Source organism: Pleurodeles waltl, chromosome 6 (assembly GCF_031143425.1).
Source record: "Pleurodeles waltl isolate 20211129_DDA chromosome 6, aPleWal1.hap1.20221129, whole genome shotgun sequence".
NCBI classification, from domain to species: Eukaryota; Metazoa; Chordata; class Amphibia; order Caudata; family Salamandridae; genus Pleurodeles; species Pleurodeles waltl.
In genome coordinates, this window is record NC_090445.1 from 1,193,420,796 (window position 1) to 1,193,448,169 (window position 27,374).

Sequence of the window (27,374 nt, forward strand, 5' to 3'; positions counted from 1 at the left end):
AAAGTGCAACTTCAAACAGTGTGAAGCATTTAAATGGAAAGAAAACTTCACCAAGGAGCCTCAGTAGGACCTCAATCTGGTACTCCGTTTTCTGATGTGCCCACCCTTTGAGCTGCTCCACAACTGTCCACTCACATTTTTAACAATCAAAGTAACCCTCTTAGTGGCAATAACATCTGCCTAGAGGGTTCAGTCAGCTGCAGGTACTATATGCACATCCTCCATACCTTGGATTCTGCCTAGATAAGCTTCTTCTTCAAACTAGAACATCCTTCTTACTGAAGGTGGTCCCTCCTTTCAATGGTGGTCATCACTCTGCCTGCATTGCCCCTATAAAGAAGAGGAGAGATTCCACTGGATGGACCCAAAAAGAGTGTTGTTCTACCTTTATCCTACTCGTGAGTTTCAGTTGACAATCAGCTCTTTGTGGGCTATATCGGAGCCAAGAAAGGGAAGCAGAAGAGGACCATCTTACGATGGATAGAGTTCTGCATCAAGTTCTGCTAAGCATTAGCCAAAAGAAAACCCACTGAGGGCATGGGTGCTCACTGTACCAGAGCCAAAGCTGCAACCGCTGTGTTAGCCCTTGGAGTTCCTTCCTGGATATCTGTCAGGCACAGTGCTTAATTTGTGCTTGTTGTTTCCGGTGCTGATCACCGGCACTTATTTTTGAGGGCCGACGCTTATTCTTCTGCCTCAAGCAATTGCTGAGAGCAAAAGGCACATATGGTAAAGACGGAGGAAGAGAAAAACGAAAAAGCATCACAAAGGTAGAAAGCAAAAAGCTGCAAGAGTGAGCTGAAGGGGCAGGGAGTGGCTTCAAATGAATTGAAGAGGCCCGAGATGGCTTCAGTATTAGGCTGCCTCAGTATTCCTTGTTCCCACATTTAATTGCAGCAGCCACATGTTTAAGAGGAAAGCTCTGCGCCCCAGCAGGTTTGTATTTACAAACTAAGCACTGGTCAGGCAGCAACATGGGCCACCTTGCACACGTTACAAATCACTACTGCCTAGACAGTCAGGTCCAGCTTAACAATCATATTGCCCATCTGGTGATACAGGACTTTTTAGTCCAATCCATATCACAGCCCAACCTCCTGGTGGGTATAGCTTGGGTATCTATTCTAAGGTAAGGAATCTGGAGCTATCAGACTCTATTAGAAGAGCAAGTTACTTACCTTCAATATCTCCATATCTGGTAGAGACTGTACCTAGCTGTAGATTCCTTATCGACCCCCTCCCCCCCAGTCCTCTCCGTGACCAGATTGTAGAGTTAAGGATTAACCCTTCTAAGAGCTCTAGATTCACACACCAGTGGTCAGTGTTCCTCGTGACTCTACACCTCCGGCTTAGAAAGTAGCAAAATAGGCTGATGTCAGCACGCTTAGGTGGCACCTGTATGGGCACTGTACATGTCACTTCTGGGCATGGATGATGCCAACAACGCCAAATGAAGCTAAAGAGTTATATTAATGCCAAACCAAATTTTAACTCTAGCCTGATATTTGTACCCCTTATAATTTTTGTTTTCATCTACATATTCTCCTTACTGATCGGTTGGTGGAAAAATCTATTTGAGATGAGTGTTTAATCATTAATTTAATTTCTTGTTGACCTGATTAGCTCGGCAGGTATTTTATAACAAGTCTGCGCAATATCTTTCTCTATTTGATGTCTCTACCAATTACATTCCCTTGTGTAATTTACAGATTGCCATTAAAGGGTACAATGGTCTTTTATAGCTGTCATCTTTTGTCCTTGCTTTGTATAAGTGCACTGCTTCTTTAATTGCCAATTTTCAAATAATGCCTAATTGTTTACAAATGTTTCACCGTTATCCACTGTGTTCATGGATTTCTGCTGACTAAATTAGAGGGCATTGGGCATCTCATTGACTTACCGGGTTTAGAAGTTAAATGTTTTTAATGTTTCCAAAACTTCTATTACAGCTGCTGTGTTAAAGTATGAAAATAATGTGATGAATATTCGACAGTTTAACTGTTCTCCGCATCCTTATTGGTTACCAAATTTTATGGATGTTTTTACTTGGTCTTTGCCATTTGTTGGAGAAAAAGGTAAGAGATTTTCCACGTATCGCAGTGCTCTCATTAAAAATGCTCAACCAATGTATTATTTTACTTAAAAGAATGTTGTTTTTTTTCACTTGCAACGTCATTGGAGAATTATCAAATGTTTCTTTCTGGGGGTCCTTCTGTATTATTAAACAAGGTTTGTCCGAGTTATCCCGCGAGGCAGGTAACTTGTAATAGTGTAAATAACTGCAGCGCAATAAAATAATAGACAGAATCAGTACATGGGCGTACTGGCATCAAAGCGTACCTTCCAAATCACAAAACGTTTTGCTTTTTTTTTTTTTATTATTAAAATGTGTTTGATTCAAGAATGCATATTTTTGACTATACACAGTAGGCCCTCTGTTACCAATTTGATAGTAAGCAGACAGCGAAAAAACTATTTTTGCCATAGTCATGTGATACTTAGCTGAACAAGGCCCCTCTATGCATTTGTGTGACATTCCTATGAGACACTTTAGGCGATAATGTATCACAAACAGAAAATAAGTGTTTCTTCGTTTGCTTTCTAGCTGATCTTAAAACCACAGTTATCAGAATGCAATTAAAAATTAAATGACCAGATCTCCTATGAGATCAGCCTGGCAGGTAATGATCTCAGAAGGTGCGTTTTAGTTACCAATGCATTCGAAACAGTGATAAAGTAAATTTCATAGAAAAAGATGTTCTGAATCCTGGAGATCTAGCCTTGTTCTTTGTCTTGGTCAGTAGTTTATGCGGACCTTTTTTATTTAAGATTTGTTTATAGAGCTGTCTGCTGGGAGTGCTATTGTCATAAATTCTTCGAGAAACTACAAAAAGACATTTAGATACAGTGGGCTTTAAGTTAACCCCCTTCAGCCAATGGCTTTTCAGCATTTTTCAGCATTATAAATTGGAATTTTTCACAGATGCATACGTTACAGCACTGACTTTGTTACAAATTTTGTGATCAGGTGTAAAGCAGTTCCTTTCAGCGCTCGAGTACTGATACTTTTCTTTGTAGGGTCAAGCGCACAAATTGCTCTGTCCCTGGTGTAATCTCTCGATGGGCTTTAAACCACGCCAATGTCACGCCCATCAGTTTGGTTCGTTCATGGGCTTGCCTTTTAAACTTCGCTTGGTTTCTTTAGTGAAAGGCATGCACGTGTCATGCACATGTCATGCCTTTTCCGGTGTTTAGCCCTGCTCGAGCTCACCGGCCAACTACTGAAAACACACAAGGCGATGTTTTCCTTATGGTTTCTGGACTGTTTTTTATTTTTTTATTTTTCGGAGGCAACTTCTGTTTCTCTTTGTGCTCATGGCAGTTGTCGGCTTGCTAATGTGAAACTTTTTTACTTTTCAGGTTATGTGGCAAGAAAAGTCCGGTTAGGACTTTAAAACGCTAATAGCTCTAACTTGAGCAAACGCGAGATGCTCGTTTTAACCATGTGGTGTGTCTTCACATATCGGCTGCTCTCCTCTCATTTCCTGCGTTCTCTCGACCAGGCAACATGCTTTTCCCCAGTCCTACTGTGCAGGCCCCTGCAGTGGCATAATATTATCCCTGTATCTACCGTGGTGCAGGGTGGCCCTCATCGCAGTTAGCCCCTGGCCTAAGAGCTCCTTACTGGGTCCTGGGAGGGAGGGTGCCCCTGCATGTCCTGCAGGGAGCCCCCCTCAAGTTTTGTTATGCCACTGGGTGTCTGCTTACGGATTTGTCTCCGCATCAGATGAACAAAGCAGCCCAAGGCAGGACAGGGGCCTAGCATGGACGTCATTTAGGTGATGTCCCGGGTCGCAGCTGCAACCCCTGGCTTGCCCTTTGCAAGCCCTAGCACTGCCTTTGTGACCCCTGGCCTCAGAGTTGGTAAAATAAGTGCCAGGAATACAAGGGCAGCGCATCCTTATAGATGTCAGTTGGAGCGCCAGTTTCCTTGTTTTTTGTCAGATTTTTATTACAGTAATAGAGGATGATATTTGGCTATTAATCGTTACTGTGAAATGGAATATATTACAATTAGCTGGGATGTGTCCCTCACTGGCAAATACGGTAAGCAAAAAATGCTTTTTAAATATATGTTGTGTGTGTGATTGTTGGAGGGAGTGTGTTTAAGCTAGAGAGAGTGTGTGAATGTGTACATATGTGAAAGCATGCATGCGTGTGTAAATGAAAGAAAAGATTAAATGGCATGTGACTTCACTTCTGCTACCCATGTCATTTTGGTGAATGACGTTCATGGTGCCTAGCATTGCTGCTGTGTTTCAGATCACCCCGTTCCCTCCTCATTCAGGAACAAGCAGGCAGGCAGTAGGGTGACCCAGCACAACACTACCATCAAGGAAATTAATTAAAGACAACACCCCTTGTTGTCAAATACATTTATTAGTTTATTTTATTTGGAAAAGGTGTTGTACTGTCTTTGGACCTGTTAAGAGAGGTTTCAATCTTTGTTTAGAAAAAAATAGCTTGCATTCAGAGAATCTTTTAGTAGATTTTTCTTGCAGCCTTAAAAGTTCTCCGGGATGTGCAGAATGTCTTGGGTCTTTATTAATCTTCTAGACAAGAAAGGTTTCTTATTTTAGAAAGGAGGGTGTCAGTGAACCAGAGGTTTCCATTTTTTTCCAATTTTACCAGTTTGTTTACTTTATGTTAATAAGGGATATTTTGTTGATTAATAAATAGTTCAGTGCCGTTGTGCTAATTATCAAACGAATTGTTGAACTCCTCATAGGTTTGAATTTTAGCAATGATTATTGCAGAGTAATCAAAAGAGTCATAGATACGAGGGAACGATATTCTTTAAATTATTTTGAGAGACCTGTGGGAGGCTGGGCAGTTTCAGGTAGATGGGTGTTAGTGTAGGAAATCTGCCTTTTTTTTTAATGGTCACCCTGGTTATTCAACTTTCGCTTGACCATATATTTTCTGCTGGCTTTAGAACTCTGTGAACCTTACCCCCCTGCTAACCAGTAATAAAGTGCTATGCTTTCCCTTTATATGTGGTTGAATTGGCATATGCCTAATTTATATATTTATCTTTCCTATAAATACCTTGTATTTGGTACAAAGTATACAGGGCCTGGAAGTTACTTGCCACTAGTGGACTGCAGCACCCATTATGCCACCCACTACACTGACAGTGCACACATGACACTATGCTTATTATTTGTAGCCTGACTGTTGCAATTTAATACTGCAAATGTGACCTGTCACAATTACCCATATTAACAGGTTGATCCCTCATTTTAAATGTTTGTCACCCCATGTAGGCCCTTTTGCTCACAAAGAAGGGTGCATGGTATTTAAATGTAGGATCTTTATGAACCTAATGGTATACATTTCCTTACAGTGAAAAAAACAGAACAGCTATTTTCACAGTAGAAAAGTTGGCTGTTCTGTAGGAGAACACAGGAGTTTTAGTAACTATTTAGGGGTAATGAAGTTTGCAGAGTTACTTTTTCCCTCCATGAAGTTCCTGGAAGCTAAATTTGCATTTGCCTTCCCACTTGTCACACCCAGTAATTAGTATTTGAAAAAGTGTGTGTGCAATGTCTCCCAGGAGCAAACAATAGGCTGAATAGAATAGACAGATATGTCTCCTCTGAAACTTGTAGAATATGGAGGATGGGGGCTGTGAGCATCCTTTTTGACATTACAGTGTCAAATCCTGTTGGAGTGTGCATGACAGGGCTCGGTTTTACATATAGCACTTGAGGCACAATTCAAACGGTAAAAATAGGATGTCATTCAAATGGTTGTGTATCCAGTGTCTGGTTGCCAAAGAACCTGCTTTGTCCAACCAGATCTGTCTTTTGGGTTTTACATATGGCGTAGGGGACACATTTTGAAAGAAGGAGAAACAGTATGCCAACACAATTCTTCTGTATTTGATTGCCTGAAAGCCCTGCTCCCTTCTACCAGACTTCTGTATCTGGGTTTATTGATAGTACAGTGACTGCCCAAAGTTGAGTTTAGTGTTAAATGTGGTGGGTCACTAGGGTTACCAGAGTACACTCCCCACAAACACCCTCAGCCCTCCGAGCCCAGGCTTAGTGTGGCCGAAGACATCTGCCATCTTGAAAATGTCCAGTGGGTAGGTTGGAACCTTTACCCCATTGATTTGGGTGTGCCCAGGAATCATCCCACCCACCATCTCATGCCAGACATAAATGTGGCATCTCTCGGCACGCACTTCAGAATGCTCATGGACCTGTGGAAGATCATAAGAGAACTCAACCTGCTGTCTGTGACCTGAGAAGGGCCCTGGAAGGTCTGTATCGGTTCTCTCTAGTACCCAGGGCAAGGAAGTGGACCCCAAGGGTCATGATGCTTACTTCCTCTTAAAGCTACAGGGACCCAGCATGCTATAAGAGGTCTCTTTCTGCTGCTGACCTGTGAAAACAAGACCAGGAGTGGACATGCTATTTGAACTACGCCTAATACTCTGTGAGTCTCTAAGTGCTTCCAGTGAGGTCTTGAGGAGCTTTAGAGGTATACCCCTGTGCTGGATGGGGATTTAAAGAAATAAAGTCAGAAGATAACCTCTTTGACCAGGATGATCCTTCTTGGTGTATCCCACCTGCCATCCATCCCAGTCAGTGTCAAATTGACCTAGGTCCCAATCTACAGCAACTATTGACTATCAATGGCACTTAATGCTTCTTGACACTATTCCTACATAAAACTTTAATAATTAATATCTCCAGTTCCCCTACTGGATTTTTGTCTTTATGGTGTCCTTTTGTTTATTACATTTTACTCTATTTTTCCAGTTCGTTTTAGGATTTTCATGTTTTGGATTCCAACTTATTTACTGTTTTGGTACTGCATGATTAATTAAGCATGGCCTCTATGTTAAGCCAGTTTGTTCTGTGCTGTAGCTACCAGGAGTTTGAGCTCATGTTTGTTTACTGACTTTGAGGGTTCAAGGTTTGGTATTGTTCTTTGGGTGGGTAGTCACCCCCTATATTAATTCAATCTCTTACTGTCATTAACAGTTTTCTTGCAAATTGTGGACCACATAGTTATGTCGCATTTTCCTAGATTGGAGTTCAGTCATAGCTTTGTCACTCTGTCCCTTTTTTACTTTGACCTCCGTCCCAAGAAGGCTCAAGTCCCTCTTTTATGCTGCAGTTCTTCTGAGAGCATTTTTTTCCATTGAGTTTTACAGATGGCTTGTCAACAGTATTTCTAAATCACCCACACCTAGACTAGGTCTCTTGGTGCTGGTGATACAATTGCACAGCTAAACAGACGTGTTTTCAACTTGTTTAAAGGAAGCCAGTGAGGTGAAGAGTCCTATAAGCCAAAGATGAGGCATTCCACATGCAAGAAACTTGAACTGAAAAATAGCAAGTCCTCTTTTACGATAATATGATATTTTAGTAGCTTAAGAAGTACTTTTAATCTTTTTATCTTTGCTCTAAAGATTGTGAAGCTGTGAGTAAGGGCACATTTTTATCTGCCAGAGGAAATTGGGTCAGGAGGTGCAGGCATTTTGCTAGGACTGCATTTTCTTTTATCTGCATGGTAAAGAAAATGAAAGAGAACTGCAGACTGAATCTGCAACATTTTGCTGACTTTATTCCCCCTGCCTAGGATGAAAAAAAAGATAAGCTTCCAGAAATGTTGCCGCAAGACAAGAACTGCTTTGCTCATGGGCAATGGGGGCAGTTTATGAAGTTCCCACTCCCAAAACAAGATCCAGCAGTAACCATAGAAATTGCCCGAACTGTCCAGTTACTTGGACCTAGACCTTGTGGAAGGCTGACACCATCCACATAAAAATTCTAAATTTACCCATTTTTCTGGTTCATCTGCTGACTGAAGTTTGGTATTTTTATTGTCCAGTTTCACTTTGATGTTGAATAGAAAAAACTGGTAGATTTCATCCATCACTTTGATTTTGCCCCCTCCCTACATTTGAACACTTGACTAGCAGCTTTGAATCAAGTTATTTACGTAATGAAAGCCAATGTAGGACCCTCTTTGAAGCCAAAGCACAACTTTTTCTGCTTAGACTTGTGACAACCCTTACTTCTGTGTTCTGAACTCTTTAATGTAGGTGGAGCAAGTGTTTTGGAATGTAAAAATAAATGGCATTACAATACATTAAGTGGTCGTTAATCCTCACACCCATCACCTGAGCATGGTTTTGTGACTCAGGTAAGAAAGGAAGGCATTCACTATAGTATGCTGGAAAATGCTGTTCAACAACAAAATTTACCTTTGACCCGGGAGAGCATATAGGGTATCAAAGTACAGGAAGATAACTAATTTATTAATTTTATCAGTGAAAGTAAAATCGAAGCCAAAAGATTTAGATAGTTTAAGAGCAGAAATACCAATCTCTTTTCGAATCCTAGGAGGGTGGCCTAACTCTTGACATGGAAAAGAAGAAAACAGTTACTGATCATCCATATCCAGAGCACCAGTTGAGGCCAGTATTTGGAGTGGAGTCAAGTGAGAATTCAGCATATTCTTTGGGGACCAAATTGAAATGTGCAACAGGGGAGAAAGATGTGGATTAAATACTTCAAAGGACATCTCCAACCTCTGAAGAATGCCAGAGTTCAGAGTGCTAGTTTTTGAGATGAAAGTGCCCAGTTTGAGCTGTTGGTTATCATCTTAAAGGGGGATTCAATTCATATTATGGCATGATCTGAGGCCCATAACAGGGGTGGACAGACACTCTAACTGTATGAAATAGCTCGCACCTCAAATGTCTTGGGGAGGTCCAGAAAAAAACACTAAGGGCCTTCAGTTTCAGCAGGCTTCATCCCATGTAAGTATTGCAGCTGCTGGCTAGTAGCTCTCTCAATTAATGTAGTAACTACCAGTAGGGTGGCAATATGCCTACAGTTGAGTAAAACTGAAATGGGAGGTTAGCCTTGCTTAGAAGACGTGAAACAGGACCTTTGTTCAGGCACCAGGGTACTCTTTTGAATGGAAAGTTTGATAAATTATTGAATACGTAATTCTTAACAGTTCTACATTGTACTTAATAAATCAGTTTCAACAAATTAAGTTTCAGCAAAGTTTCTCAAGGATACATTTGACTCCAAATTGTTTTCACTCCATGGTGACCTTCCTCAAGTACTCATAATTTCTGCAGTACAGGTGCACTGATAAAACACAACTATATCTCAATGTCTTTTATTCTGAGGACAATGTAGTACCGGCCAGGATTGTCTGGCTTGACACCTCTTGTAACTTAACTAGGGGTGGACGAAATGTTCTGTTCCGCCAGCGGAATTTTGGCAACTCTGTATTACTGTTGTAACACAGAGTTACGGCCAAATTCCACCAAGTGTCCAGTGATGGAATTTCATCTCACGTGCAAGGCAAAATGGGAAGTGAGTAAGTGAAATTTGTTGTCCCCTAGCACGATTTTCAGTTGCTAGGATGACATCCGGTGAGATTTTAGCATCTTGGGCGGTCCCAACCTCGCTTGAGTAGAAAATCCGCTTGAGCTGCAGCAAAATCAATTCAAGTAGCTACGCCCTTTGGCATCCCGCGTGGTGCCATTTGTGCTAATTTTTCAGTCTGAAAGCGATCCTGGTGCTAAATCACAGCGCAAGCAGCCTGACGTGCCTGTTTCCACCCGATGGCGGAACTCCGCAGAATCTGACGCAGCTTTTTGGTAACTTTGCGGAAATCTCCTGAGTCAAATTTCACGAGTTCCACCTACCCCTAAAGTTAACCATAGAAAACAGAATTCTTTTAAATCTCTCCTCCACACTACAGTATCCAGTTCAATCCTGGTTAGACACTAGCAGCTTTCTAGATTGTAAGCGTTTGCTCACAGCCCTCACATCAATAAATCATTAAATGCTACTTTAGACTACAGACTGGAACATCTTGCCTCTCATCACTAACATGGAGAACAACGCCTGTTTCCATTTGAGGTTACTTGGACTAATACAATAGTTCGTAGCTAAATAGGACTTCAAAACCATAGGACAGCATCTTTTCTTTCGAGGCTCAACTATGTGGTTTGCCTTATTTTCACCTTGCCCCAATTGAGGCTTCTCGCCATGTAGAAACTACCTATCACTCCAGCACTAAGAGTACTTACAGTACTTCGTAGTCCCGCCTCAGCACTGTAGCTGTCTTGTTGGATTTATCAGCATTTTTAAAACAGGACATAATGACACACAAAGCCATTCTCTGGCAGTACTACAAACAGTTTACCTACTAGTATTTTATAATGACTGTTATGCAAGATTGAATATAAAGATCTTAAAGTTCTTCCTCTTGGTTGAGTTTTTTAATGTAGATCTTTCTGACTGACCTTGTGATTTGTATCTGGCACCTACTTTTCCATTTGCAATCTTGCTGTCTCTTCCTTCAACTGTGTCTAATTTTCTTCCTATTCTTTTTCTTCATCGTCGAACTAGAATCTTCTTTGGCTTATTCTCCTTTACCGTTCTGTACAGAGTTCATCTAGTATGCTTTTGCCCTTGTCCCTACTATTGATTATTGTAGGCTCTTGCAAGGTCTCTACCTTTACATATGTAAGCATCCTATCATTTTCACCACATTTTATCATTAACTTACTCCTATCAGTCTGTAAGTCTGATATAATACCATGTACATTTGTACTGTTTACTATATGTGTATAGATCTTTATAAATATCCACAGTCCAAACCACAGCATTCTAGAAGGCTCCAAACCACAGCAGCACAGGCATTGTCAATCCGTGTTCAAAGTATTCCTCATTCGCCTACAAGCAGCATGGAGACGGACTCCTGCACTCCAGCTTCTCTGGTGGCCACTTTTTATAATATTTTCTTTTAGAATATATTTTTCCCTTTTCTCTTTTTTTATTGTCTATTATTCTCCCTTTAGAGCCTTGAAACACAGAACGGACAAATGTACCAAATTACATTTATTCTCTCATCAAAATTTGTTTGAGATTTCTACGAGGCTGAGAAATTGAATCATGCTGTTATACCGTATAATGGAATAAAGAGGAGACCACTACAAAATGCCCGCCTTTTCAATATACACTTTGTAGCCATTTGTTTCAATCTGGGCAGGTCACATGACTTATGGTAAAATTATGTTATTGCCCGTAAAGGTGACTATTGTGAACAAGGCTTTGATAGCAGAAATGTGTCACCTTCTGTTCTCATAAGATGCATAAAAATATTATTTGCACTTAACTCTTGGAATGCCAGTGCCTGTCTGTACTATGCTCGCGGCTGAATCCTTAGTCTTTGAAGGGCTCAAATGTATATATTCAGATATTCTTGTTTTCCATTATTATTGTGCATCTGTAGCTGTCTCAATTTGTAAAGCACGCTAACGTGCTTGTGACGTTTGTGCTATATAAAACCACAAAGAAAGGGTGGGTTATGGCAGATCCAAACAAATATGCATGTTATTTAAGCACCTAAACCCTTGTGGGGTCTCTAGCAGAATCAGTGAATTTGAGATTAAGTAAATGCAGATCTCTTTGTAGATAAATAATGATTTAAGATTAAACTCGGGCAAAGCAGAGGAGTAAGTGCAAGCACATCAAAAGTCAACTTTACTGCTGCATCTTAACAGTTTTTTTGGCAACGCATTAGTTTAGCTCATCATATAACTCTTTGGGTCTAGGGACCTCTGCATCTTTCTCCCTTTGTTGAGCATGTCCAGTTTGGATTCTGGATTCATCTCGCCTCACTACACATCACTCAAATGTATTCACGTTTTCCATGGAGGAGTTCAACTGTTAAATGACCAATAAAGGTACACCTTGCAGTTTCAAATCTGTTTCTCAGTCAAGTTTAATGGCCTTCCCCTCAGAGGATAAGCAGGTCTCACATACTAGATTCAAATTATACTTTATTTCGGCTAAAAGCCATAAAAGTAAACAATAAAACATCATATCATAGTTGAGCAGTATGCCAGTTACAAATGGAAATCAGCAGCAATTACCACATTATACATTAAGACCCTAGCTAAATAATAAAATTGCTTTTTATAAAACCAATGTAAAACAGACATTATTCTAAGAATCTTTTGTCTTAGGGTGTTAAATTTGTAGTGCGATGACCACTGTATCTTGGCTCTGGTCAATTTACAACTTGCTTCTTAAGATAAATAGATGAGTAGAATCTAAAACCAATATGTTAAAACACACAATTATAACAATTCTCTATTTCTTATTGCCCATGCACTTTGCAGGTATCTTGCGACAGAAAAAAATATTTTTTCATTTGCGTCAGTCATGAAGAGACGTAAGGCTGTGTTCCATTCCCTTATCCCCATTAACCTACATAACGGGGCAATCCACTTCTTCCTGGGCACCAGATATCTAGGGCAAAAGAACATAAAGTGCGCGAGTGACTCTTTTGTCTTTTGGCAATAATGACAAAATATTGAGTTACAGTCCTCCACGCTCCATCGTGCAGTGAATGTCTTAAGCGGGAGGATCCCTAATCTAAACTTAATAAAAAGTGTTTAGGTATAGGGAGGATTTATGTTATCCATATAGGCCTCAAATTTGGGACTGCATTTATGATCCAGGAACTGTAGCGTCAGACTACTTTGGCTTTTTGTCCAAGTTTGCACCAGGATGTTCTCCCAATAACACCTATTGATACGCTCTTTTGCTTCCTTGGTCAGGTTATATGGAGCACTCCACACCTCCTCCATTTTAAGAATTTTACACGTGTCTCTAATGTGTCTAAGCCAAGGGATCTTTAATACGCAGTCACCTACAAGAAACTCCTTTAATGCTATGCGTAGGATAGACAGGTGCTCAGAAGTCCAAAGACGCACCCAATACTTAAGTGGTCTTAGCGCAATTTCGTAGTGGATTTCATTTAATGCTAGGTTGAGTCGAAGCGGAGTAAGAGGGGTACTCGTCGGCAGTCACAGAAAGTTCCGTAAAAAACAGTTTTCTGCCATAGTCAAACACCTGGAATTAGTATGGCCCCAGAGCTCAGCACCATAGGTTGAGGCTGCAACTGCCGCAGCTTTATAAACAGTAATAGCAGGTGATATCTCCCCTTGCGAGGTATTTGCAATATTCCTCCCTATAACTGAAGCCCTTTGCCTCAAGGATGTCCGACTCTTCCCAATCTGCGCCGACCACTTTTGGTCATCGCTTAGCCTGATCCCCAGATAATCAAATTGGCTGACTCTCTCCACTGGTTGGCCTGCTATGGTCATTTTCCCCCTAAACGGTTTATGTGGGTTAAAAGCCATGAACTTTGATTTTGTTGGATTTATTTCAAGCCCTCTGTTCGAACAAAATTTATAAAAAGCATCCAATTCATTTTGCAAGCCCATAGGTGTTCTTGAAATTAGTAGAGTATCGTCAGCGAACATTAAAATGGGGACAGGGGTTCCAGCGAGCTTTTGGGCATTGTGATTACATTATAATAATTGGTCTGCCGCACCATTAATATAAAGATTAAACAATATTGGGGCCAGAACGCACCCCTGCCTAACCCCCCTGTTAACAGGTATTGCTTCTGTTAAGTCGCCACTTTGAGACCAACGTACTTGAGCGTACGTTCCCTCATGAAGATACCTAATCAATCTTAGTAGTTCTCCATCAAGTTGATAGCTCTCCAAGACATTCCACAATAGATCACGGGGGACCATGTCAAAAGCAGATTTTAGATCAATGAAAGCTACATACAGGTGGCTCTTATTCAGTGACAGATATTTCCAACAAAGGAGATTGAACCTGAATACCTGATCTATTGTACTCATTCCTTTCCTAAATCCTGCCTGGAAGTCGGAAAGAATGTGAAAATCCTCTGTCCATGCCTGCAATCTATTCAATACCTGCTTGCTAAATATTTTTTGAGTGACATCGAGTAGGCTAATCAGCCTATAGTTAGTAGGTTCTTCTCTTGGCCCTTTCTTGTGAATAGGGACTATGATTGCTCCTTGCCACGTGGGGGGGGGAAGTCCACGCATTTAAGTACAGGGACCAAATTGTCGGTCGAGACAGGTATAAATCACCTGGGATGCCATCCAGCCCAGGGGCCTTCCCTTTGCGCACTGATTGTAGGGCCAAAGTTGTTTCTTTTAGGGAAAAGGAAGCCAGAGCAAATTTGGGTGATATAGCTCTCCCAGCAGGTAGTGTATTAACAACAAGATCATTAGATTTAAGTAAAGGGATGGTAATACTATTAATTTCAGGTTTTCCATATACTTTACTAAAATGTGTCACCCAAGTTTCTGTCTGGATTGCGGGATAAGTCTCCCCATCTTTAGAGCTACCTTTGTCTGCCACTAATTTCCAAAATAGTTTGAAATCCTTCTCGTGGAGTGCATCTACCAGCCCATTCCAATATTTGTCTTCCCACTCTTTTTTTGCATTTTTGAGTGCAACTTTGTACGCAACCCTGGATTCTCTTATCTCTAAATGGCCCCCTGCCTTTAGTGCGCCCAATAACTGTATTTTGGCCTGGCGACAGGAGTTAGAGAACCAGCTTACAGTTCTAATTCCAATCGCTGTCCGCCTCCTTGCTACCTGGAAGTGTGGTTTTAGCCGGTTGGTCAAAATGCTATGCAGACTGATCAAATCCACCAGTGTGGCTTCAATGGGAAAAGCGTTGTTGCAACTATTCTATATATGGAAAGCTGGACGTTTGGATCATCTTCTACCCGTTCCCATTTTACACTTTTAAGATCATTCGTCATAGCTAGGACATTGCCCTTAACCCATGTTGTCAGTGTTTTACAGCTGAATGAGATTGTAGAAAAGACGGTGCTCAGGGCTTAGTAATAACTATCATTTCGAGGTAGGACAACCATGTCAATGAGAGATTTCCAGAGGACATCGTCTACTAAGACGTAGTCAAGATGGCTAGTGTATAGTCCTCCCCTATAAGTGGGCGAGGCCGGACTGTCTGATCTGGTGTTTCCATTTACTATTCTTAGTCCCCTTGTTGGTATTAGGTCATCTAATATATTTAATGCTCCCCCTTCTCTTTTAGCCGTGGCTCGAACCTGCCCAGATCTATCCCAAGGCTCTGCAAACTGGATTTCTTTTTGCTGATTTACAACTCTCGAATTCAGTTGCATATTGAAATCTCCTGCGATGATTAGGCCCTGCCCTCCCGGTAGACAGTTAAGAAAATCTGCTAACATGCTCATCAATGCAATCTGCGTCCTTTGAATGCCAGGTTTAACATATATGTTTGCAATTACTATGCTAACAGGTCCCCTGGCAGTGCTAAGTTCCACCTCAATGGCTAATAGATCTCTTGTGGGAGTTATTAGCTCCTTCACCTTTGGGAACAGATCGTGTTTTATCCAAATTATCAAACCCCCTGACGCCCTACCAGATGGTGAGGGAAGCGCGGTCTTCTGAAAGGCCCAGTAACCTTCCCTGTTAGTCACTGTTGACGCCCATGTCTCCTGTAGTAAAATGATATGGTGTTGGTCTATAAAACTACACCAGTCAGGGTTATCTGATTTCTGAAGCAGCCCTGCCACATTCCAAGATAAAAACCTGATCGGAGGATTAAGACCATTCCCCGTATCTGGTGGGATCTCTCTGTTCTCATTTAAACAAGGCATTACTCCATAGTCCAGCTCCTGTAGTGGATCACTACAATGTGCTCCTAGTTCCGCTCCCCGGGTGTACAGTGTCTGGTTACTTGGCTTAGAGGGTTCTAGATTGGATATGCCATCTTTCCCCTCCTCCAACATATGGGCCTCACGTCAGTCTATGGCTGAAGTTGGGCTCCTCTTTTGATGCCTTCTGGGTGTGTTTATGTGCAGGGCCGTTGAGATGTTGTATCTCTCTTGGGGAGACAGATTTGCCAATGGTTGAGGGATTTTTTGAGCGAGTGACATTTGTGAAAAAGTACCAGGTCTCACTCTTGAATCCAGTGCCAAGAGACCCTTTACTAGGCTCTGGCTACTCAGTTTAAGGCCTATGATGTCTGTTGTTGAACCTACTCTTGTATGTCTGTGAGCAGTGACTATGTCGTCCCTTATGATGGAGCTACACTTCTTCATCCCCCTTATCCAATGGATTACTTTATTTGTGAGGGAATCTCTCTGCTCCTTTTGGCCATTGCTTAACTTGGGTACATTTATCATGTATATGTCGTAGTTACTATATCTAGTCTGGCTTGGGGGGACATTTCACAATGGGCCTATAGTCCTCTTGTCTAAAAGATCATTCCTATGCACCTCATAGCTAGGCCCTCTATTACACATTGTGTCATACTTGTTAGAAACGCCCACAGTCGGAGGTACACCTTTGCCCCCCTGAAAGTTCTGCTTTACCACTTCGGTCCTTTTGTCCCTACACATTCCTGTCATAGATGTTCCAACTGGATGGGTTTGCTTAGGGAGGGGGTTGGGGTCAGATTGGGGTGATGAATTCCTTATGTCCCCGATTGCAGCAGATATGTCGTCCAGTTTCTTATGCATCATGAGGCTAAAGGACGTGAGGTATTCTTTTAAGCTCAGTATTTCAGTTCTTATCTGTACTAGCTGTGGCTCGGCGGGTTCATCCCTCTGCCTGGCTGATGTAGTTGGTGACTCCTCTACCTCCCTGTTTCTGCTCCTCTCTAATTCAGGTGGCGTCAATAGGGCGAGTGGCGCAAAACGGTTGTTACAGTTTAAAAGTGGGGACACACCACCCTGGTAGCTAGGCTGGCTCTGTTTAGGACTCGCTATTAGGTTGTTTGAGTTTCCTGGCCTGGTAGGTTCTGTATTAGGTCCTTGTAATGCAGGCAGCTGTGGGTCTCTGCTCACAGGGACAAAGAAAGTTTTTATGTCATTGGTAGTAACAGTCACGTCTTTCTTGTGAGATTTTGCAGGCTTGGTGGCTAAGAGGCTTTCCACTTCCTCAATGAGCTTGTCAATTTGAGTCCGAGTGCAATTTTCGGCGGCATGTCGAGGAACTTTCTTTGCCCCTCCCTGGTCAGTGGAATTACCACTGGCTTTCCTCTTCCCCATCCTTGTAAGTTAGTTAAATATCCTCTGTTTAATTGGCACCAAATAGGAAGGTGAAAGAGAGGAGGAATATAAGCGCCGCAGCAGTATGTGGGAACTCGACCTAGCCTAGCCACAATGACTAAATACTGGTGTTTAAGTTTATTCCCCTAAATACTGAAGGTTGAGTCCAATCACAAGGTGGTATGTAAAACAACCAAAACAAACACCAAACAGTACCTCTAGGCAGACACGCGCCTGTGTGCCACCTAATCCTGCAGTCTTTGGGAGGATGTCGGGGGGGGGGCCCTGCCCTGCCTCTTCCTGGCGATGACGGGCGCTGCCCGCACGCATCCCGCGAGCGGGAGCGCGATTGTGTAATTTAAAGGGCTCCTGCCCTAGTCAAGTGCCGCTGCCGCCGCCTCCAGGCAAGAAACGCGCTTCCCGGGAGCGGGAGCGCGATTGTGGAATTTAAAGGGCTCCTGCCCTAGTCAAGTGCCGCTGCCGCCGCCTCCAGGCAAGAAACGCGCTCCACTACATTGTTGCATTGCTTCATCTCAGCATCCTTGAGGTGCAAATTAAGGAAGCACTAACTGCAGCGTTGTATTATTAAAACCAGAAGGGTAATAATCCTGTTTTCTCAAAGTGATCATGTTTGCTATCTTGTGCAAAGTGATTTCATTCCTAGAAGCTGAGCCTTATTACAAGCAAAATCTGACTCGTGCTAAGTGTTTTAACAAAAAGTGGTCATGCTGTTCTCATCTGCAAAAACACCCCCCCCCCCACCTCCCCAAACCACTTATAACACCAGCCTCACCAGTACCTGCAGTGTTAAAGGTGCCTTAACACCATCTTAGACTCAGTAGTCTTGTGGGAGGCAGATAGGTGCAGACGTGCCTGTCTTCACTGCCTCAACTCAGTAGGTGGAGCTTTGTACACCAGTGTACAGTTACTACTAGTAACTCAACACGCGCAGGTGAAGATCTCCCTGTGGCCAAATATAGGGAAACTAATATAGTTTATTATTCTTTTAAAAATGTTTTAGTATGTCTTCTGAATGCAAAGTAAATGCAATATGTGGTATTAACTCGGAACTATAAAAATAAAATGTTACAGCACATTAACTCATCAAATTAAATGTGTATTAAGTAATTAATGTAGTTACATTACTTTATGATTACAATTTAAATAATAAATAGTTCCCACCTTCAATAACATTTGTATTTTTATATATTATTCTGTCAATTTTGGTAAATGTTATATTTCAATGTAATTTATTTTCAAAATATATTGATTATTGAATGTATAATAATATAAAAAATTATGTATAAGCCTATGTCCTTTTTTAACACACACGCATATACATATATAAATGTTCCTATGGGGGTAATATGTTTTTCCATGCCTACATTGTTTTGTATGGAAGTGTGCTGCAGTACTTGTGCCTGGCTATGTGTGGTGCTTGACAGGAGTAAATGTAAGCCTGTTTTGACACTTTCAGGGCTGTAGTAACTTTAGAAGTGTAGTTTGTGTGTAGCTAGGTCTTACTATTTTGTGTTGAGTGTTTTATTATGACAACCCTCCCTAAAACCTTTTTAATTTTCACTAAACCCCTTCCATTTGATATCAAGTCATGTCTATTTTCCAACCACTCCCTCTAGTACTGCTCACATTTACTAAAAAAAAACATATATCCACGTGTTCAGAGATCTCCACTCAAGAAAGCTACATGTGGGGTACAGGTGGATGTCTCCATTTGTAGGTTTGTGACTAGCATTTTGTAGCTTGTGAGTATAGCTACTGCTGTACTACTTTATGTGCTACAAAATGCAGTTTGTTTATCGCCTCCTGCATGATTCCGGTAATCGTTAACATTCCATGAATCAGTACATCAGGGCGGAAGTCCTGAACGGTCATCTACACACTGTGCACAAATCATAAATACTGCAGCATGTAATTAATTTCCACATTCGAGAACTAAGATTGTCAAACTATAGATTTCTTTGCCACTGAACTGAGACCCAGATATGATCAGTTTGCCTTCTGAATTACCAGGTGAACCCAGCTCTGTAGGTGATGACCTGTTGTTGACCGTGTCCTTTCTGGCCCTGCCTTACCTTTCCAAGTCTTTTTTTTTTTTTTTTGACCTGCCACATCTGCTGCAGGGAAGAAGTCATCAAACCACTGCACACTTTAGTGAGGTTGGTTCATACAAGGATCACAGTATCCAGTGCCATTCTCATTACAGGTAGGTTGGTAGATGAGATACATATTGTATTTAACATCATCAAGACAACTGTCAGTTCCTACTCAACTGGGGCAGTCATTTTCGCATGTGCCAGAGGTAACAGTATTCTGTGGTATGCCACCCTTGTAACAACCCGCTCTGAATTATTTTTTTTCCAGACAGGATTCCATTGCACTGTTGGTAAAAGTAGTGAGGTCATATGTAAGTGGAGCGTGAATGCATGCCACCCAGGTAGATTACCATGTGAAGTGTGCCCTTTTTGTGCAATTAGCTTGCACATTGGTGTTGAGAAACCTGTTTAAAAATAGTAGCGTCATTAACAGATGAAAAAGAAGTGTACACTGAATTACTGAGCCAGGTGCCTTGGAAAATAAGAATCTTGACACCCATGTCAATCACTGTTTTCTTTTTGTATGTAAGTATGAGTGTTTGCAGTGAAGGTTTCCTCGTGTTCTCTTCCTCCTGTCCATTGAGAGAGGGAGAGTGCTGATCCCACCGAGTGCAACTAATCAAATTTAGCACATGGTTCTTCAGCAGATAACATTTGCATATCCAAGTCACGCTTCAAGTTTCTGTTTGCTGCCAGGTAGTCCTCCATCAGACCCTGGCCCTGTAGAGAGTAGTACAGTAGTAAGTAGAACTTAGTACAGCAGTAAATGTAATGGGATTCTGTAACTGTACACATGTAAAAACCAACAACATGCTTATGTGCTTATTGGATGAAGATATGCTTTTCCTGCTTCACATGGCATGAAGGTGAATACCTGAATCATTTTATTATTGCCCATTGGAGCCAATAGTAATATGCCTAGATACTCCAGGTCTGTGGCCATAAAGGATGTCAAAAGACATTTCATGTATCTAAAGCACCAGTGTCCTCCATTTAGATGCCCATGATCATCTGGCACCTGAACTTGGTCTAGGACAGATGGATCTTTTGAGCTGCTGGCATTTTGTGACTTAAGGTATCTTACATGGACAACTTATGTTTTTGAAGGCCATGCAAATGGCCCAGCACAAAAGAGTTGCAGGTCATTTGTATCTTGGAATCTTTCAGAGTTTTCTATATGTTCAATGTGGGTTTAAGGATTCCATTCCATCTTGTTTCTGAAGGTACTTTGGAGTGCATTGCAATAAGGACATAGTTCTCTTCTGAGGAGACATTACACAGTCCAGCTGTCAGGTGTGCCTTGCACTTGTATCTTGCTAGATCCGGGGACTTTCTGTCTTATGAGCAACTGTTAGTGACTTTTGAAAGGAATGATCCTGGCAAAGTGGCTGCTAAGGCCACCGTTGGACATGTGGAGATGGATAATGCAAGTATCATTAAAACACGCCACAAGGAAAACTTCACAAGGTAGGAAGGCAGGAGCATGTGGTGTAACTTGCTAGAATGTTGGGCATGCAGATATACAGTACTCTTGGGGCCAATCTGAAATGGAGGCTAATAAAGAGCAAAGGGTTTTGCTCTAATAAAATATGATGGATTTTAGTCTGTTGATCCGTTGCTGGATAATACAACTTTATTAATTGCCCAGTGGGCTTTGGAGTGATTCCATAGATTACTAAGACTGTGTGATGTGACTGTATGCAAGGGTGATTCTAGATAAGGAGAGTAAATGAAGTCAACACCAGTAACAGACTACAATACAGCAACGCTGCTCGAGAATCTTGCAAAATATGGATTTAGGGAGTTATTTAGAGTTTGACAGACAGATTATTCTGTAACAAACTTGACAAATATCCCGTCCGCCATATTACAATTTCCATAGGATATTAAGGAATCCTAATATGAGATAGCCATCACATTTGTGACAGAGTAACCCCATCCGCCATACTTTAAATCAGGCTCTTAATGTATATGGGATGCCTTTCCATGACTATTCCTTGTTTGATTCAGATGTATGAAGGGAGCCTACAAGTATTCGCTGCTAAAAAGTTGCATTAATGAGTGTTGTCTGCATTTTACCTAGTTGCACTTAGTGCCTGTTTTTTCCAGAAAGGTTTACTGACTGGCACTTTAGGGTACAAGAGTTGGAAAGGTGGATGTTGTCCTTTAATTATATGTGTTTGAATATATTATGTATTTGAATTAGGATCACTCAATTGACATTGTTTATTCTTTCAACGTCTTTGTTTTCACCATCACTGTGTGATTCGATTGATTCGGTTTTGTTATACCATGTGCTATTTCTCTCATTGGTGTTATGATGATTGTGCTGATACACTGGATATAATGTTGTAGATGAATTGATGTTTAAAAAGATTTGGAGCTATAAAATGTTAATTGACCAGTTTATTCCAATTTGGGGACACACAGAATTACTTGCTTCCCTTTTTGACTGAGTTGTGGCTTTTTCCTTCATTCTAGCATCCTGTATATCGCTCTTTCTTATGCTCTCCCTTGCCTAGCTTGCATCTAGAATTCAGATACATTCTACCAGGGCTCTTGTGGCATCATGGCATTCCTCAATCAAGTACATTTCAGAGACATAATCCCCGGGGGTTATGCAGGCCACCCCTACACACATTCTGCCAACACTGTGTTTTTGAGGCTTCCTTCCGGAGTGATGCAAGATTTGTATAAGCTTGTGCTAGAGCACCTGGTCTTTAGTAAGTAAACTTACAAGGGAACGCGTGTAGGTCGGTGAACTTTTTGATTCGCATGGAGTATCCTAGCTACGGTGTAACCACAGTGCACCAATAATCAATACATAAACCAATTATCAATAAGCAAAACAATAGTCAACATTATGAAAAACCACAACTCAACATAAGTTTAGCAATTTTATTTCCCTATTGGTTACAATACTAAGTCATGAGGTTAAATCAAACTTTATTCAATTCCACTCAAGATTAATTCATTAGTGACCACCAATAACATAATGTAATCAGAACTTGAGAAAACATGCGTTCTAATTCCGCAACATAAGCCAATAACGATGAATATGTTAACATGAGTAGCAGAGTTCAGCAAATCAATCCGTCAATCACTTGTCACCGTTATGTCAACGTCTCAGAATAGGAACCCTTCCTAACCCAGATTAGCATTAGCATGTGGGACTTCATATGAAAACAGTTTAGGACATGAATTTGGAAAAATATCTAGCTCAGGAGAAAAACTATAAAACAGCACAGAAAGAAAGAAAAGGCACAAAAATCAATCAGTCACATTGTTATAGCTACCTATCCACGGTATGGATAAGCAACAAAGTCAGTCTTCGTCTTCAGGTCATCAATCGATCAGCATCCCATCAGGCTCTCAAGAACATGAGCCCAATGACAGAATCTCTTCTTCCCCCCCTGTATCACCTCAATTTCAGAATAAGGTCTTTCCTCCAACATCTGCCCCAAACATCTCTCCATCGGTTCTGAAGTTTTTTTTCCCCCTTGTCACGGCATTATATCAAAGTCACCCAATTCCTAATTGGTCAGTTAGTAATTAGTTATGACTCTACCCAATAATTTCAGTTCTTCAAATCTATGAATCTATGAATTCTAGTATTACACAGTTCCCAAGGTGTCGATTGGTTCACTGTACGATGTTCTGATCATCCGGTTCGTCAAGTATAACATTTTTTACATCTTCTTCTCCAGTCAGTGTCTCCATTGTTCGAGTCCTGGGAAAGTATATCTAGTCTGCTTTACACAGTCCTTGATACATTTATGATTCCATCATCTCCTGTCCGTCGGTTCACAAACAGAATTTTTGCTGAGCAGATTTTATTAAACAATAAGCAGTTCAAGGTCAAGTTCAACACATTAGCATCTCGACATGCTAGTAATTCAGCTTCTGCATGAGGCCTGGCAAAACTAGGCCACAACTTTGGCTAAGTTAATTCTACAATTTAATGCAAAACATATGTTATATATCTCAATATGACATACTACTACATTATTTAATATATTTTCTATATTTCATACATGTTAATCAAATTATTAGTACATTTGTGAATCTTGGTGACCACTCTCCGAGGGCACATTTTCAAATGTGCACATTAATTCTCTACATTATTTATTTCTACAATTGATTATTATTATTCAAAATGCATAAACACTTATTAATATCTCTAATTAACATATTGGCTTCAACACTTGTTATGCGTAAATGCAGTCTATCTGGTGCTGCCTTCTCCTTCTCACTTTCTAATTCACAACTGTTGCCAAATCCACCTTCATTCTGAGAATGAGAAAGAGGCAGGACACAAGAGTCAAAACAAAGTTACATGACCATTTTACTGAGTGAATACATTTACCGAATTTATCAGTTGCACTCCGACCGTAGAAGGTTTCCTGGTACTCAGGATATTAGCACAGGACATGGAACCAGGGCACATATAGCACGTTGAGAGCTAGGTTTTTAAGTTACATCGTGATGACATGGAAGAGTGTTCTATAGCTTGGCCGTGAAATAGGAAACTGCTCTGCTACCCAAGTTGGTATATTTAATGTGGGGAAGGGCAAAGAGAATCTCACTTTCCTAGTAGATATGTAGAAATCCTACAGGGAGAGAAGAAAGATATGGACTAAATTATGGAACGCTTTGTGATATACACAGAAGCGTTTTAAAATGTTCCTGTTCGAAACGGGAGCCAATGCAGGAAGGTAACGTGGCATGAGACAGTCCCTCTCTGCAGCTGACTACATGCAAGTTTAGCTGACGGGCTCTGATTTAGCTGCACTTGTTGCAGCATATACTTCGGAAGTCCATTATATGTGGCACTGCTTTGATCTCTTCTTGGGTAAATAATGATCTGTATGGTATTGGTAATAGAAAGAAAAAGGAGACTGTGTTGCAGTTTTTCTTAAGCAAGGAAATAAGAGATGGCCACCTTGGATATTTGAGACCTGAAAAGCGGGGGGGCATCCGAAACCAAGCCATAGTACAAACAGCAGACAGCAAGTTGCCAGTGGAAGTAGGCCCCTGCGAGGTGGTTCATCAAGAAGTAGAGCCTCTGAATATCAATACTTCAATCTTCTAAGTATTGTTTTAAACACGTTTTATTAAGATGTTTGTTAGATGAAGCAAAATATGAAGAAAAAAAGTTATGTCAGCTCTGTGAAGTGAGAAATTGTCAGAACACTGATTAGTGTTATGTGGAGAAAACAGCAGGTGTACGTTCTCTAGTTGGCTGACCAAAACTCAAGCACCCAATTCATCCCCCTGAGCATTGTACGTTCTGAAGAGAAAGGGACAGGCAGGGTTTCACCATGCAACAACAGCAGATCTGGTAAACAATCTGAGGTGGCGCTGCAACCCTCATCATATATTATTAAACATTTTCAGGCACTCATAGGCCTTGTACACCACCCTGGCTGAAGCTGTCCACCAGCCCATTCCCCTAACACAGCCCCCAGTGGAGATAATGAGAAAAACAAGAAGGAATTACCCACCAGTCAGGACAGCCCCTAAGGTGTCCTGAACTGAGGTGACCCTTGCCTTTAGAAATCATCCATCTTGATTTTGGAGGATTCCCCCAATAGGAATAGGGATGTACCCCCTCCCCTCCGGGAGGAGGCTCAAGGAGGGTGTAGCCACCCTCCAGGACAGTAGTCATTGGCTACTGCCCCCCAGACCTAAAAACACCCCTAAATTGAGTATTTAGGGGTGACCCTCAACCCATGAAATAAAATTCCTGCAACCTGAAGAAACAAGAAGGACTGCTGACCTACAAGCCTGCAGAGACGACAGATGACGACTACTGCTTTGGCCCTAGCCCTACCACCGGCCTGTCTCCTGAGTCGAAAAACCTGTAACCAGCGATGAATCCAACAGGGACCAGCGACTTCTGAAGCCTCAGTGGACTGCCCTGACCCCCAAGGACCAAGAAACTCCAGTGAGCAGCAGCTCTGCTCCACAACAGCAACATCATTGCAACAAAGAAGCAACTTGTTCCAGCAGCTTGCATAGCCCCATTTCCGGGTTATATCCCCCCTAGCTGCTGTCAGTCTTAAGAAATAGAGTTTAAGGAAATGCCTCAGCAGCTCCTAGTAGTTTGAGTTCTCCAAGCACTATTTGTGGATGTACAATATTTCTGCACCCAACTCCGCCAAGTACATTTTAGACAAAGCCTAACAGTGGCTCCTCCCAAGATAAACAGTTTAGTGTGGTTGTTGTATGCCCTGTGCAAAAGTGTAAGCTAAATATGTTGCAGGCTTGTGTGGGTTGTCGCTTTTGGGGGATGCATGAATTACTCCACCCAGTCTCTTTCTTCACTCAGTCTCCTTTCCAATTTGCCCTCAGATTTCCCTTGGGAATACACTTCAGAGATCGCTTATTTACCCAACCTTTCTGCTAGGACAGTTGACTCCAGTGCTGAAGAGTCAGAAACATCCTCTCATTTCACTTGACCGGCCCTGAGGGAGTGCCTCTGATGGGTGAACTTATAGAGCTCATTCACGCGCAAGTTTAATTTAACTTGAAGATCCTGCAAAGATTTAATTACCTCCCTATCCCTCTCCCTCTCGGTGATCTACAGCAGCGATACCTATTAAATCCCATTTTCTGAAATTTCCAACTTTGCTACCTGTGGCAGCCTTTACTCCACCTACGGGGGGGGGCTTCTGAGAGAACATGGCCCTCCAAACTAGCTACTTCTCCTCATTCTACACATTAGACATAATAGGTCTCATTCTGGAAAACCTGCAAGTTATTTTCAGTCATACAGGTAATGCAATTAGCACTTGGCACCCATTTCACACCTCTTTTTTGTATTAAAGTATCCTCCAGTGGAGTGAACACCCAGTTGTTTACTACAACCAAGCATGAGGCCCAAAAGTAGTATTAATAGCTTGGGAAGGAGATACCACCCTCATCACTGGACCTATACCGTCAGTAGAGATTTTTGCATCACTGTTTAGTCCCACAGAAGAATCCTTAGATTCTCTTCTACTTTCTAGAAGAAGCTTCTCAGTACATATTAAAGCATGTTTTGCAGAATTTACACGAATTTTAGTAGCATAATAATTTAATAAAAGAATGCACGCCCGATGGCTACAAAGGGAGTAAACGCCAGTACTTTGCAGCCTGTTGGAACCCGTTCTCTACCTTCTCAAGGAGAAGCCCCAGGTTGTCTGTGGTAATCTCCATCCCCAGATGTCGTAATTCATCCCGACACTTCAATGCCATAATCCATCTTGCATCCCAGTTTCCGTGAGTGAAACCAGTACCTGACTTACATTTTCCAATTGATTTTATATCCGAATTGGACATCACCCTTTAGAAGAGGAGGATATTATTTGCATAAACAAGATCTTGGCCTCTCCACCAGCCTCTCATTGAAATCTCTGTGTCGTATCTTTAACCTTTACCCAGCACACTGGTAGCTATATTGATATGGTACACACTAAGTGTAAAGGGGCAACCATACTTACTCTGCTTTCTCCAGTCTGAACACCTGGGACACTACTCACGTCACTTTTATCACTGCAGTTGGTTCTGAATATAGCAGCCTGAACCAGGTCCTAAATACAGGACCCAGCTGAGAGCACTCCAGAGTTCGGTGGACGACCTCCCACTCAAAGAAAACTACAATCTAACTCATCCCTAGCCCCCCCGCCCAGGTGTCTCAAAGAAACCAAAGAGCCTGGTAAACAACTGAGCCAGGACTCTACCATCAACACCAACCCCGTTTTCCAGGTAGTAAGCTTTAAATGGCAAATAAACATCCATCAAGTGATAGCTAGAAGACCTCATGGAGTTATTACTGGATAGAATATTAAAATTGGATCACTAATGATCTGATTAGAGCTGCCAGAATAGGCATGTAAACATTCAAAATAAAAAAGTGTAGTGCTGAGAGACATTCCCTCTGGGACATCACACAGCACTTCACAAAACGTGGACCATAAAGGTGGAAGTGTGATGGCCTGTTCCTGGTCAGTCATAGTTAATGTCAGCCAATCCAGAGCCAGTAATCCTACCTCATCGACCCTCCAGATGGACAATATAAAGGACTGGGAGACTGTGTCAAAGGTTCCATATAGTTAAAGAAGAATAATTGTAGCTTGTCCAATGTAATTGAGTTTAATAGGTGGGTAGTAAACTGCATCAGTATGTCCTGATTTAGTTCTTTGGGAGCCTAAGCCTTCCTGCTTGTGGTAGGTCATTCGGAAAGTGAGGTTTGAGAAAAAGGCAATTTTGGGAATTGACCACTGACC

General features: G+C 41.6%; 1 protein-coding gene across 8 annotated transcripts in view; it reads left to right on the top strand.

Moving 5' to 3' along the window:
- The window catches only part of PPP3CB (protein phosphatase 3 catalytic subunit beta), an 818,129-nt gene that overhangs the window by 514,793 nt on the left and 275,962 nt on the right, over positions 1–27,374 (top strand). For all 8 annotated transcript variants that reach the window (XM_069240450.1, XM_069240451.1, XM_069240445.1 and 5 more), the window contains exon 9: positions 1,950–2,075. In XM_069240450.1, the coding sequence (XP_069096551.1) occupies positions 1,950–2,075 (126 nt within the window). The remainder of the gene's footprint in view (positions 1–1,949; positions 2,076–27,374) is intronic.